Genomic DNA, 12,918 nt, shown 5'->3' on the forward strand with positions numbered 1-12,918 from the left:
TTCTCCAAACATTACTGGGGGAGGGGGGCAATTTGGCAAAAGTTATTGAAATTTAAAAATGCTTACACAATATGCTAATTCCCCATCTAGGGATCCACCTTATAGAAAAATTCACACAAAGATGAAGAGACCTGTGATTGTACCATTATCAGTATATAGTGAGAAACAACTGAAATCAATTTAAATGTCTATCAACAAAGAAAACGCTTAAGTTTTCTCGAGTCTCCGGACTCAGGAGCTGTTAAAAATAATGAGCAAGAAAAGTGCCGAATACTGAATTTAAGCAAGCTACAGAACACTATGTTCATTTAAAAATGAAATCCCATAGTACAATTAAAAAGAAACTATATATACTTGCATGAGCATAGAAAAAAATAAAATCTGGAAGAATGCTCATCAGATTTAACACTATGGAAACTTTATACATGATAGTACTGTTTAATTTTTTTTTTTAAGGGGAACTTGTAAACTTGTAATTTAAAAAACACTTTTGATTTCTCTCTTTCTACTTGACTGCGGCTGAATGAATAGAAGCTGAATGTCGAGCTTAAGCCCTAAGCGCACTGCTTCTCAAACTTTAATATACATACAACTCATCTGGGAATTTCACTAAACTGTAGATTCTTGTTTAGCAGCTCCAGGTGGAGCATGAGATTGTGCATTCCTAATAGTGCCAATGCTAGTAGTCTGCAGATAGTCCTCTGAACAGCAAGACCCTAGTGGCCCACAGACGCATAAGTATGGAGAATTCTAAATCCCTACATTATCATCAGGCTTGGAACAAAAACATCTATACTGGATTATTATATGAGCTAGTCCAAATGTGTATTATGCCACTGAAATCTGAAGGTTATTTCTAACAGTAGCTGGTGCTACCCTAATATAAAATCTTTGCTATTTTAAACAAAACATCATAGTTTTTACCCTTCTTAAAGCTTTACCTTCATCCGATTTTACATCTGCCAGATTAGAATCTTCTACACTGGTCTCAGAAGATGGTTGCTCAAAACTTTTTCTAAGTTGTTGTAAAAAGACTTCCATGGACAAAGAAAAGTGCAACTCTTTATTGTTTAGCCAGTGTACCACAAAAGGTCCACTCTTCTCTTCATTTTCACTTAGACTCAGAGAGGTAATAGAAGGAAGAAGTGGAATGTCTACAAAGAACAACAAGAAAAAATCAAAATTATAATTTCTATCATGCTAGCACATAAAACACATTTTATTTAATATGTAAGACTCACAATATAATGGTTCCCACAATTATTACTAATGAAAAAACAGACTTAAGTGGTGTATTTAATATACTTATTGTAAAGGACATTAAAGTATACAGTCTAAGTCACATACCATAACTTACTTATATATACACACATATGTATTTTTCTACAATTACAAAATGTTCTCATTAAGAAACATGTCTATAATTTGTAGACATGTTAATAGAATAGTATTCTTAATTTGTACAGAAACTCGTTAGAAACATATTTTAACCTGATCTACCATGAAAAATGTCATCATCAAATGGTCAAAGGAACCAGTGATATGTTTACCTCAATAGCAACAACTTTCCTTTACTTAAGAGACTGACATATTAACTTCTTTCATGACCTACCTATCTAATCCTAAGATAGATACTGCGATAGACACTGTTTATTTATTAGCATCAAGATTGAAATCAGATAGTATGAAACTGAGGTTCCCTTCTTATATTCAAGAAAATCATTCACGACAAGCCAACTCAGCTAAAAAACAAAACAAAACAAAATCTGGTTCCTTGGTAGTACTTTTGAAATCATTGCTAAGTGAAGTATATTGAAGTACAAATTCAGAGTAAATTGTAAAAAATGACAATTCTTACTTAATAGAGGTAAAGAAAGATTTGTCTATTATTATTAAAGCCCAAATCTAAATCATGCTGGTGTCTGCTGAACAGTACAGGCTGGAATAGATGCCGGGAAGGTTAATAATTTTCTCCAGAAAAAATCTGATTTTTAAAAATAGGAAATATAAATAATTTGAATTATTTGTCCAAACACTGTCTATTGCTCGACACCAACAGAAACAGTATTATAGGGGATAAAGGAAAGGATAAATGAATCTTTTCCCCACCCCTTCTACTGTAAGTGGTTCTAAGAGTTGATGGATATTATCTAATTCAAGAGCTCTGTTTATAATTGTATATTCATTAGTATAATTGTTTAATTAGTATTTATCTATCTTCTACCTGGTTATATGCTTTATATGAGCAATGATCAATAATGTTTTGATCATTATTGTATCTCCAGTTCCTACATGGCACTAAACACACAATAAAAGCCTTGAGGGGCTGAACTGCCAATTCCACTGCTGCTAGGTGGATACACAATAGCGTCAGGGATTTAAACTGTCCCCAAGAAACTTCATGGGTAGGATTTTCTGATTTTCAACTTACAAATCAACCCAGAAGAGATAAGTAATCCTGAAGTAGATTACAGGCCTAGCTGTTAAGTACACAAAAAGGAGGGGCTTAGGCTGACTTTTAGCAGAAGCTTTCTGTTTGAAAAGTAATCACATTTCCTTTGCCTTCTGACCTCAATCAAAAAATGTGGTAAAATCATTTCTTATGAGAAATAATCACAAAGAGGGTATAAGAGCTAGAACTAAGAGAACATACTACTATGAACTTCTCTCCTGTATCTAGTTCTATTGATGAACAAATAAGTGAAGCCAAATCTGAGTTGGGCCTTGCAGAAAGGTCATTCTAACAGACCTAATTTAAGGAAAGAAATTCTCCACAGAATCTAATATAGCTCCTAAAGTTATTATTTTTATTTGATTTGCCCTAAATGTATCAACTTTTCTTGGGGACCTACAATCTGAAGAAAGGTTTTAGAGTTTTCCTTATTATAAGGTAGTCAAGAAGATGCTACATTGTAACTTAGGGTTTCTTTTTCCATAATACCTCAGCCTTTTCTATTAAAGTTAAGAATTCAAGCTTTCTTTATTCTCAAAATACTGTCTTTTACTCACAAAGACTTTCAAAATTATTCCACTGACCTCAGAGGTTCCTCTGGATACTATAAGGACTGACAATGTATCTTTTTTGATAAGATAATAATATAATTTTCAATAAAAATCATTCAATACTCTCCCATTTACATTTTCTTGGCTCATGGATTCTTTTAGTGCTGGGACTGTTATTAACCAAATAAAACAAAAAAAAAATAGGTAAATACACTTTATTGCTACCACAGGTATCTCTGCACATTTAACTTATCAAAGCACTTCTCACTTTGATTCAAGTAACTAATGGACCGTATTCATTCTATGTTTTTTGAAGAATGCAATACTGCAAATCCAGTGTGATATATGGAAATAGGTTGTGCTTAATTTATGTTTAGGAATATCTCCAGATTTCCCTGGTGGTCCAGTGGCTAAGACTCTGCCCTTTCAATACAGAGGGCCTGGATTCAATCCCTGGTCAGGGAACTACATCCAGTATGCCAAAACTAAGTGTTTTCATGCTGCAACGAAGACCTGGTACAGCAAAACAAACAAACAAAAGAATATCTCAAAATACACAAAAATTCATTACAGTGGTTACCTTGTAAGGAGGAAGACTAGGGTGGAATAGATGTGAAAAGAGGTAAACTTTATATTTCCTGTACAGATGGTGTTTATTATGTGCAAATATTATTTTTAACTTTTTCCCAGCAATATTTTAAGGTTCTACCTTAAATGCCCAACTGTGACCACCTGGTTTTTAAACTAACATAAAATATTTACTATAGTGATAAATACTTCAGTCTTCAAATTCATAGATAAATCCAGGTATTGTAGATCTTTCAATCTATCTCAAAGTACATATTTGACCACAAAACTAGGTTTCTTAATTCCCTCAGTTATAACTTCTATAATAGTTCTGCCCTATTTCTGAAATGGCTCCAAAGATTAAGTACAAAACATACTGGTTTCATATGAACAACTATACAGTAATTATAATTCTGAGGTGTTAACTTCTTTGTTAAGGATTGGTTCAAATCTCAACTTTTGAATAAACTAATACAGAACATCTCAATGACTTATCACAATCTAAAATTACAGACCAAATCACAGCCTTAAGAAGCAAACAAGTAAACAAAAACTTTTTCTATCATCAGTGAGCAGGCTATAATGAAAAGTTAGCTAAGAAAATCACCTACAATTTTTTACTTACTCAATTAGTATAACTTATTGGTCATAAAAATCAATCTACTTGATCTGAAAAACATTTTCTGAACAGCGCTTTATTACCTGTGGCTGGGTTGATGCTGGCTGCAATATGAAAGTGGCAAAGTGCATTGGCATGCAGTGGAGCGTTCCTGTGAACGTGATGAGGGTCTTGCTGATGTGGCAGGTATCCAGTATGTGCTACAAGTGCAAGCGATCTCCGACCTCTACGAAAAAATTTCAGATTTACCTATAAGAATAAAAACAATGTGAAACAATGCAAAACAAAGTAAAACTAACGTCTATTTTGTTATAAGCATATAGGTTATATAATGATTGTTGCTGCTGCTGCTGCTGCTAAGTCGCTTCAGTCATGTCCGACTCTGTGCGACCCCATAGACGGCCGCCCACCAGGCTCCCCCGTCCCTGGGATTCTCCAGGCAAGAACACTGGAGTGGGTTGCCATTTCCTTCTCCAATGCATGAAAGTGAAAAGTGAAAGTGAAGTCGCTCAGTCGTGTCCGACTCTTAGCGACCCCATGGACTGCAGCCTATAAGGCTCCTCCATCCATGGGATTTTCCAGGCAAGAGTACTAGAGTGGGGTGCCACTGCCTTCTCCGATAATGATTGTTAGACGCTCCTATTTCAGGTAAGCTTATATGTACAAGTACCTTACAGTATTTTTATACAACAAACGTGAAACCTGAAATAAGCTTGGAACTTTAACTGCCCGACTCTTGTTTAAACCATCACACAATATGTTAAATTTTGATTTAATATTTTCTTAATTCAAAAAAAGTTTACCATGCATCTGTGGAAAATGATGTCCCTATTTATATGGTTCTCTTTGTATCCACAGGTTACTCCCTATGACCACAAAGCACTGAATAATATTACCACCATTCATTAGGATGATATTTCATAGTTTACAGAGCACTTTCACTGCAATCACCTCATTTGATCCATAAGGCAGACAAAGCAAATATTGCTATTCTCATCTTTCATATGATACAGTAATTCATACAGAACACAACATCACCTGAAAGTGATTCCTAGTCAAGGACTTCTTTCAACTATTATTATATATAACCATTGGTTGAGTCTCAGTGGTTGAGTCTCTATACAATACATACTTAATTATATTCTATGCCACTAGCAATATGATCTAAATTTGAGAAACAGTATTTCCATAATCATACAAAACTTTCAAGGATAAATCATTTTTAGGTCACTTTCTTATTTTCAAGAATCCATGTTACTAGTCTATGTTTAATTAGCCCCAACATCAAAACTGACTTTAGTTTTGCCATACTATAGTAATTCAAGTTCTTGGAGGTTTGAACAATAACAAACGTAGAACAGGACAAACACCCCAAGCCCTAAAGAAAGAAAAATAATAAATTATTTTTACAGTCAAATTTTTGCATTCTCAGATCTTAATTTACTTTATGTTATGTCAGCTAAGTTAAGTATGATCATCCTTTTGATATCATCAGTTAACCTAAGGTTAACTTTGTAATTATAGGCAGCTTCATGCTAGACCAAAAAAAAAACAACCGAAAATTTTCTGAGAACTGATTTCCTAAGACATATAGTTTTTCATAACTATCCATGACTTTGAATATTAAGACGAATGTTACAAAAAGGTCTTGTACAAAAGGCATTAAAACATATAGGAAAAACATCTAACAAAAGCACTTACATCTGAAGCATTTTGAACTCGTTCTTTACTGGAAATGTTTCTCTTGATGTTATTTGTTAAATTAATTGGTTCAGTCCAATGGTTGCAGTCACCTCCATAGAGCAAACAATCATTTGGTAAAAATGTCTCTACCCAAAGACGACATACGTTATCTTTGCAGCAAGTCAACAGTACATTACATACAGAAGCCCTAAGGAATAAAAGGATTTTAGAAGCAAAAACATAAATTTCCCACCGTATCATATTCCACAATGTTTCTATAATTATTTAAATGTACACAAATAAGGTATCAATGAAAAAAATGTCAATATACATTTATGCAACATAGTCAAAACCATTAAAACTGAGTTGGGTGTTTTATTTCATCACTGCAAACGCTTGCTAATCCATTTCTTTTCTGCTTGGAACTCAGTAGTTCCTGTTTCAGTAATGCAAGATTCTTACATCTAAAGAACAAAAACTGAGATCATATCATACTCCCTCAGTTAATAACAAGGAAAAAACCTGACATCTTCTATTCAGATTTTCTGATTTATTCAGTGGATATTTATTTAAATTATTTCACAATGCTTCATTTTTACTTCCTGTAAAGGTGTATGCATACTTGTCACTAACAAGCTATAGTAACTAGCACACTTACTGTGTCTTTGCCTAACATATGCCAACAGCAGTCAAGTGCAAGAACAGAAAAATTCGTTAAGTATTAGCCATCTCCTTCCTTAGTCATTTTTGACTTTCAGTGAATTCACTGTCTTGCCACCCCACAAAATAATAACAAAACAATTACATATATGTTAATAAGTCCCATATGCATCAAGAGCTCAAAAGCTGGAATTCTATTAATGAAGACTACCTTTCTATTGACTGACAGTCTTTGTTAACTCAGAAGATTTTTTTTTTTAAAGTTGCAATATCCTGTAATAGACACTTATTCAAACATATCTAAGTGATTAAAAAAGAAAAACCAGTAGAAGGTTTCTATGAAGTAACTTGGTAAGTTAAAGAAAAAAAAATAAAATTAAAATATTCTATAGTAGTCACTTTTTAAAACATATCTATCTGATTTAAAAAAAAAACAAAAGCAAAGGGGAAGACCAGGGAGAACAGCACATTCTGTCTTGGTAACTCTCTCCTTCAGATTCCTCCCCTGTTCCTACACCTCCCTCCCTGCCCCTCCCCTTCTATGTCTACTCCCCTACTTCTTTCTCATTTCCATCCACTCTCTGGGCTTCTCTGCTTCTTAGCCTCTCCAAACCATCCTCCCTTTCCACCTCTCCTACCTCTCATTGGTACCCTCCTCCCAGGGCCTCTCCTTACCTTTCCAAACCCTCTGTTTCTCCTTCCGAAATTTTCCCATCCTTAGGCCTCTCCCTCCTCTTTTTCCTTCAGTTTTCTTCCCCTTTTTTCTGTCTCCCTCTGACCTTTTCCTGCTCTCGTCCCCTCTGTTTCTCTCTAGTACATTTACATACACACAGGCAGTGACAATAACATCCAATGTAACAGAAACAGAAGAAAATACAAAAAGGCAATATGGAAAGTGCAAGGTTCATAGTGCCCCATCAGTAAATGGCAGAATGGGAGGCTTACAAAGAAAGAGCAGAAGATAGGAGACTAAAGAGTTGAACAGACAACAATCAGGAGAGGCATATGAACTTAGACAAGACCAACACAGCAAGCTAGAAAGGTGCACAACTCAGAAGCATGGACACGGTTTTGACTGCAGATGATGCTCTTCAGAACACCAAACCTTTACAAATAGTGTAAACAGCTGGCTAGTAATATAAGCATGGCATAGAAGAAATATCCTGATGTATCTGAGGCATTGCTCAGGCCATATCTCCCTTTCTCACTTCTTCATCAAGGTATCTTATTCTCTCTTCAATAAGCACATCATATTCAGGTGCAGCCCTCCCCCTCTACCCAAAAATTATGTATATAGATGAATGCCCTTATATAGGGCAATGGTATGATGGGTAAGTGTCTGCAACAGTTATCCTATCTTGAGGCAACAACAGGCTAAGATGGTTCTGAAACTAGTTATGTAAAACCAACTTCTGAAGGTTTTGTGGGGAAAATAACCAAATCTCCCAATCAGTCCTACATTCATCATTTTTAATTAACAGGGAAGTGCCTGTATATGCTCATTACAAGCACGTCCCCATTTTTCCTCTCAAGCTGGCAGATACTTTGTGTGAAGCATCATCATTTGGTTGAACATCTTAATTTTAAGATGCCATCTCAGAAAGGACAATGGTCTTTGACGGGATCTCTTTCACTCTCATGAGAAAGGGTCAGCCTTCCTACTATAAATCTGTAGGCAGCTGGTGAAACAAACATGAAAACTAAAAGAACTAAAGGAGATTAGCTGGTTTTTTAATAGATCCAAAAGTGAAATTCTGGAAACCTTGCCAAGACGCCACAACTAATAGAAAAGTCTCGTTCTATACCACAGTTCCTTATGCTGTAGAATTTAGTTGGTAAAAGAGATAAATAAGTAGGAGGAAAAATTCATATGTTTTTTGCTGTCATCAAGTATTCTTAATGCCCCAGTTTAAGGTACCTGCCTGTGCCTCCACCATGATCACTTTTGCCAACAGTGAGTGAACTGTATCAGAAGCAGATGTGATTGTTCTTGCTCAAAATATACAATATTTCATAATTCTCTTTTTTAGTATTCTGATGCTCTAATTAGCTGCATGTGAAAATACCTGGAATATTGTAAGAACTCAACCTTCAGAATAATGTAAACTTCTGATACTTCTAAAAGGTTAACAGCTTGTGAAGACAGCTATTTTTACTTTACGTATGTCATAGCTCGGGGCTTCCCCAGTGGCTCAACGGTAAAGAATACACCTGCAGTGCAGGAGACATGGGTTCAATCCTGGGGTTGGGAAGATCTCCTGGAAAAAGAAATGGCAACCCACTCCAGTATTCTTGCCTGGAAAACCCTATGAATAGAGGAGCCTAGTGGGCTACAGTCCATGGAGTCACAAAGAGTCAGACACAACTGAGCAACTGAGCATACACACGCCATGGCTCATTCTGTTCTAGACACATATTTATACATGTGGGCAATGGTCTCAGAAGGACTAAAGTAATAGTTCTCAAAGTGAAGGTGGGCTGAGGGTGCTTCTGCTAACAATATAGGTTGTCCTCACCACTCTCTTTTAGCTCAAAACTGGGAAACATACTTCTAACAGAAGAACCATCCGTGTACCTAGAGTGTCCTACTTCTATGCTTTGTTAGACTGGAGGAGAGAGGTAAGAAGAATGGTAACTATCGCACTACAAAGTTGTTCAAAAGATCTAGGTATAACAATGATGTATGTATGCTGTTATACATACACTATATGTGGATTTGTGTCCAAATCCACAGAATGTAAACCACCAAGAGTGAATCACAATGTAAATTATGGACTTTAAGTGATAATAATGTGTTGATGTAAGCATCAACTGTAACAAATGTACCACTCTGGTGGAGGATGTTGATAAAGCAGGTGGTTGTGCATATGTGGAAAAAACGGTTATATGGAAAATCTCTGTACCCTCCCCTCAACTTTGCTATGAACCTTACTGCTCTAAAAAGAATGTTTAATATAAAATAATTTTTTTTTTAAAATCTAGGTTTACTCTGCTGGCTCAGAAGAACAAAACTAAAGTTAATAAATGATCTAAGTATACTATAATGGATCAGCTTAAGACATTCTCAGATGACAAAAAGATAAGGGAAAAACTGTATTGATCCATAGTGTGGCCAAATTGAAGAGGGCCATGTGGAACAAAAAAGGATTTCTACCTATAATTAAGTAATACAATACCTCTGTAACTTACTAAGTATATGCAAAAAATCAATGGGATATCAAGTCTGGCAAAGACTATAGGAAACAAATGAAGTACTAACAGGTTTGTTTGTGCATGCACGTGTAGGCTAAATTAATACCTAGTTTAGGACCTCATAATCTATTAACCCATGTACTTTTCCTCAAAAATACTGCAGGCAGTTAAAGAAATATTTGAGGTCTCATAGTATACACTCTCAATAAAGCTTGTTTTTTTAGTTACAAGAAAAAAAAAAAACACAGTGGATACACATAGAAAGGGACAAGATAAAGAGAGTGAAATGTGAAAAAGCTGATGCAAATAGAAATTTGGAGAATGATTAGGAGATGAAAGAATTGAAAGAAAAAGATGCACAACTCTGTCACTTTAAGATATCTGATCTAGAGGTGAATCATCCTTTCACATGGCTCTCCTCTTAAGTATCATATATAGTTAACTCACAGCCAGAGGCTTGCTGTCCAGGAGCTATCTAGCACTACTTGAGTCTTCATGGATTCCTACAGCAATGGATTCTCAAAATGAGAAAAGCGGTCAAAGTCACAAAGATGAAGTTCTCTTAATACATGGGAAAAATGACTAATCCACTGACCTAGGCATATATTTGCTTGTTTTACGCCAGGAAAATCCATTTACAGCTCGAGGATGGGCCAGATATACAAAAGAAAAGTCAGTTTCTCCTTCAGATTGTTTTTCTGAATTTTTATCTGGAGAGGTAACAGATGTCCGCCAGTTTTCTACATTATACCATACCTTTAAAAGACAGTCATCCTAAGAGGGTGGAAAAAACAGAAACAGAAAAACATCCAGATCAGAATTAAAGGTTAAATCAAATACCAAAGGTAAGATTTTTCTTCCCAATTAAAGGAACGAAGGGATGTGAGGAGGGGTTGGGCATGGAAAAATTAAGAAAATCTCTGATTCTGATACTTTTCTAACCAGCATTCCTTAACTGTTCTTTGAGAATTAAGGTATGTGAATGTGTGTATTTTGCAAAGGTTGGTTCAAGGAAAATGCTAGCTACCATTTGGTATAGAAAATAAAGTTATTCAGGAAAGACCTAAAGATGAAGGGTTCATTTTCTCACTTAGCCAAATATTAAATAAGAAAGCATTACCATTAGTAGACTTCAAAATACTGCTAATTTTATAAAACAATATTTTTTATAGATTGTCATATGAATGTTCAAAGAAAATGATAATAATAGTTAGCAACTACCACTATATAAAATATTCTAAGCACAATCAAAATTTCATCTCCTAATCTGCAAAGGAAAGCAAGAATGAGAGATTAGCATGTACCAGGTTCTGCTCTTAAGCTACTAATTACATTCCCGACGCTGACTAAAGTCAATCAGATTAAACAGCTTTAGTTTTCTCCTAAAAAAATTTTAGGAGAAAATACCTCACTAAGAATTTAAGACATCTCTGGTGTTATTAGTCTGCAGATTTGAGTCATGGGAACAGTAACTTCAGACTATTAGTTTTATGTAAGTGCTCTGTGAACCAATGATTTAAAATAATTAAAATTTAAGGGAATTCACCATTCTGAAATCAACAGGTAATAACAAAGAAAACTTACAAATGTCCTTCTAGAAAGACTGTAAATTCTTTTACTATAAATACAGTCTAATATAGCTGTCAGCTAGAAGATAACATAAATAAGTTATAATTTACTACTGACAGTATACTATATCCAAGACACCGTGCCACTTTACATACACTCTTTAAACTAACCAGATGATCCATGACCTATGAGGAAGGTATTATCATCCTTAATGTATACATGAGAAAACAAAGGCTCAAAGTGATTAACTACTTGCTCAAGATCAAAAAGTTGGTAAATGGCAAACTTATACCCAGATCTATCTTTGATCTAAGCTGTTTCAATTATATCATATTGCCCTTTAACATAATAATATTTAGCCAATTTTTGCTATTTAACATATTTAACAGAAAATGTTTGCAACTTAAATAATGAAGCAAGTTAAATTTTTTTGATATTTCAAAATACACCATAAACACAACTTGATAATAGTATTTTCACAAATTACCTTCCCAGCAGTGGCAAAAAATTCTCCATCTGGCGAAAATTTCATTAAATGAACTTGTGAAGCAGTTCTGTAAATTAAATAGACAAGGCATAATTTTCAAGGAAAATTAAATGAGCAAATGCAACATTACCTCTCTAAACTATATTCAGTAATCTCCTTCAAATACAAAATATGATAACATAAGTTTGACACTCAAACTTTTAAGTATATCTCATAATATAAATTAGAAATAGAAAATTTAATATTAAATATAAAAATTATTTTCAATGTAAAAATATATATGCATAAGAACCATATAAGGAATGACTTGTCATTCTTTAAAGCTTAAGACAGAAGAGTCATAGGTCTCATTCCTTTAGAATATGAGAAAGAAAGGTTTCATTTTTTTAACCTGGAAATCTAATTTTTGAAGCCATGGATACTTGCATTCCAACATACATTTACAAGGACAATAAATCAGTATTTTATAATGAATTCTGCCTTAAGGCAGCACTTGCACAGTTGAAGACTATGTGTGTGTTAATGAGAGACTTCCAACCATTATGGATTCGGCCTTCCAATTTCAGCAACATACTTGGTGCATACTTGTCTTTCCTTCTCCAAGGAGTTTCAGTTCATTTCCCTCATCACCTTCCCGTCTGCCTTTCAGGAAATACTGATCTCAAGACATTTCTCACTATCATTGCTTTCCTTTTCTTTACCCAAGTTCATGGTTAGATAGAGTCATACTAAACTTATTTGTAAAGCAAGCCAAAGAGGAATTCCATCACAGTTCAATTTCAAATAAAAATAACTTTTTTACCCTGATTTTAATGCTATAAATACATAACAGAAAATAATGATATAAATGGGTGAAAAGAAGAAAAAAAAATCATCTATAGCTTCACTAAAACCACAACACCCATTTCCATGCAAAATCGTTAGTAACATGTTAATACATTGACTTCCAGATCTCTTTCCACTTTACCTCTCCATCTACTTTCTGTGGGAAGTTGTGGGGAAGAAGATGGAAACTGATGTCATATTTACAATTTGCTTTGTAATATTTATTTTAAAATATGTCACGAACATTAAGTGGTACAGTGAACATTTTTGAACACACCTTTTTATGTATCTGGTTAATCTTAAAGATATCTTT

At 34.5% G+C, this 12,918-nt stretch overlaps 1 protein-coding gene across 6 annotated transcripts in view; it reads right to left on the minus strand.

Annotated features, from left to right (window-relative positions):
* Window positions 1-12,918, minus strand: part of DMXL1 (Dmx like 1) — a 127,230-nt gene that overhangs the window by 86,552 nt on the left and 27,760 nt on the right. For all 6 annotated transcript variants that reach the window (XM_081499096.1, XM_081499097.1, XM_081499095.1 and 3 more), the window contains exons 6-10: window positions 11,781-11,847; window positions 10,320-10,498; window positions 5,891-6,080; window positions 4,273-4,438; window positions 942-1,154 (exon numbers count right to left, since the gene is read on the minus strand). In XM_081499096.1, coding sequence (XP_081355222.1) covers window positions 942-1,154; window positions 4,273-4,438; window positions 5,891-6,080; window positions 10,320-10,498; window positions 11,781-11,847 — 815 coding nt within the window. The remainder of the gene's footprint in view (window positions 1-941; window positions 1,155-4,272; window positions 4,439-5,890; window positions 6,081-10,319; window positions 10,499-11,780; window positions 11,848-12,918) is intronic.

Source organism: Giraffa tippelskirchi, chromosome 6, assembly GCF_054371585.1.
Source record: "Giraffa tippelskirchi isolate mGirTip1 chromosome 6, T2T-mGirTip1v1.2.pri, whole genome shotgun sequence".
In the NCBI taxonomy this organism is placed as follows: Eukaryota; Metazoa; Chordata; class Mammalia; order Artiodactyla; family Giraffidae; genus Giraffa; species Giraffa tippelskirchi.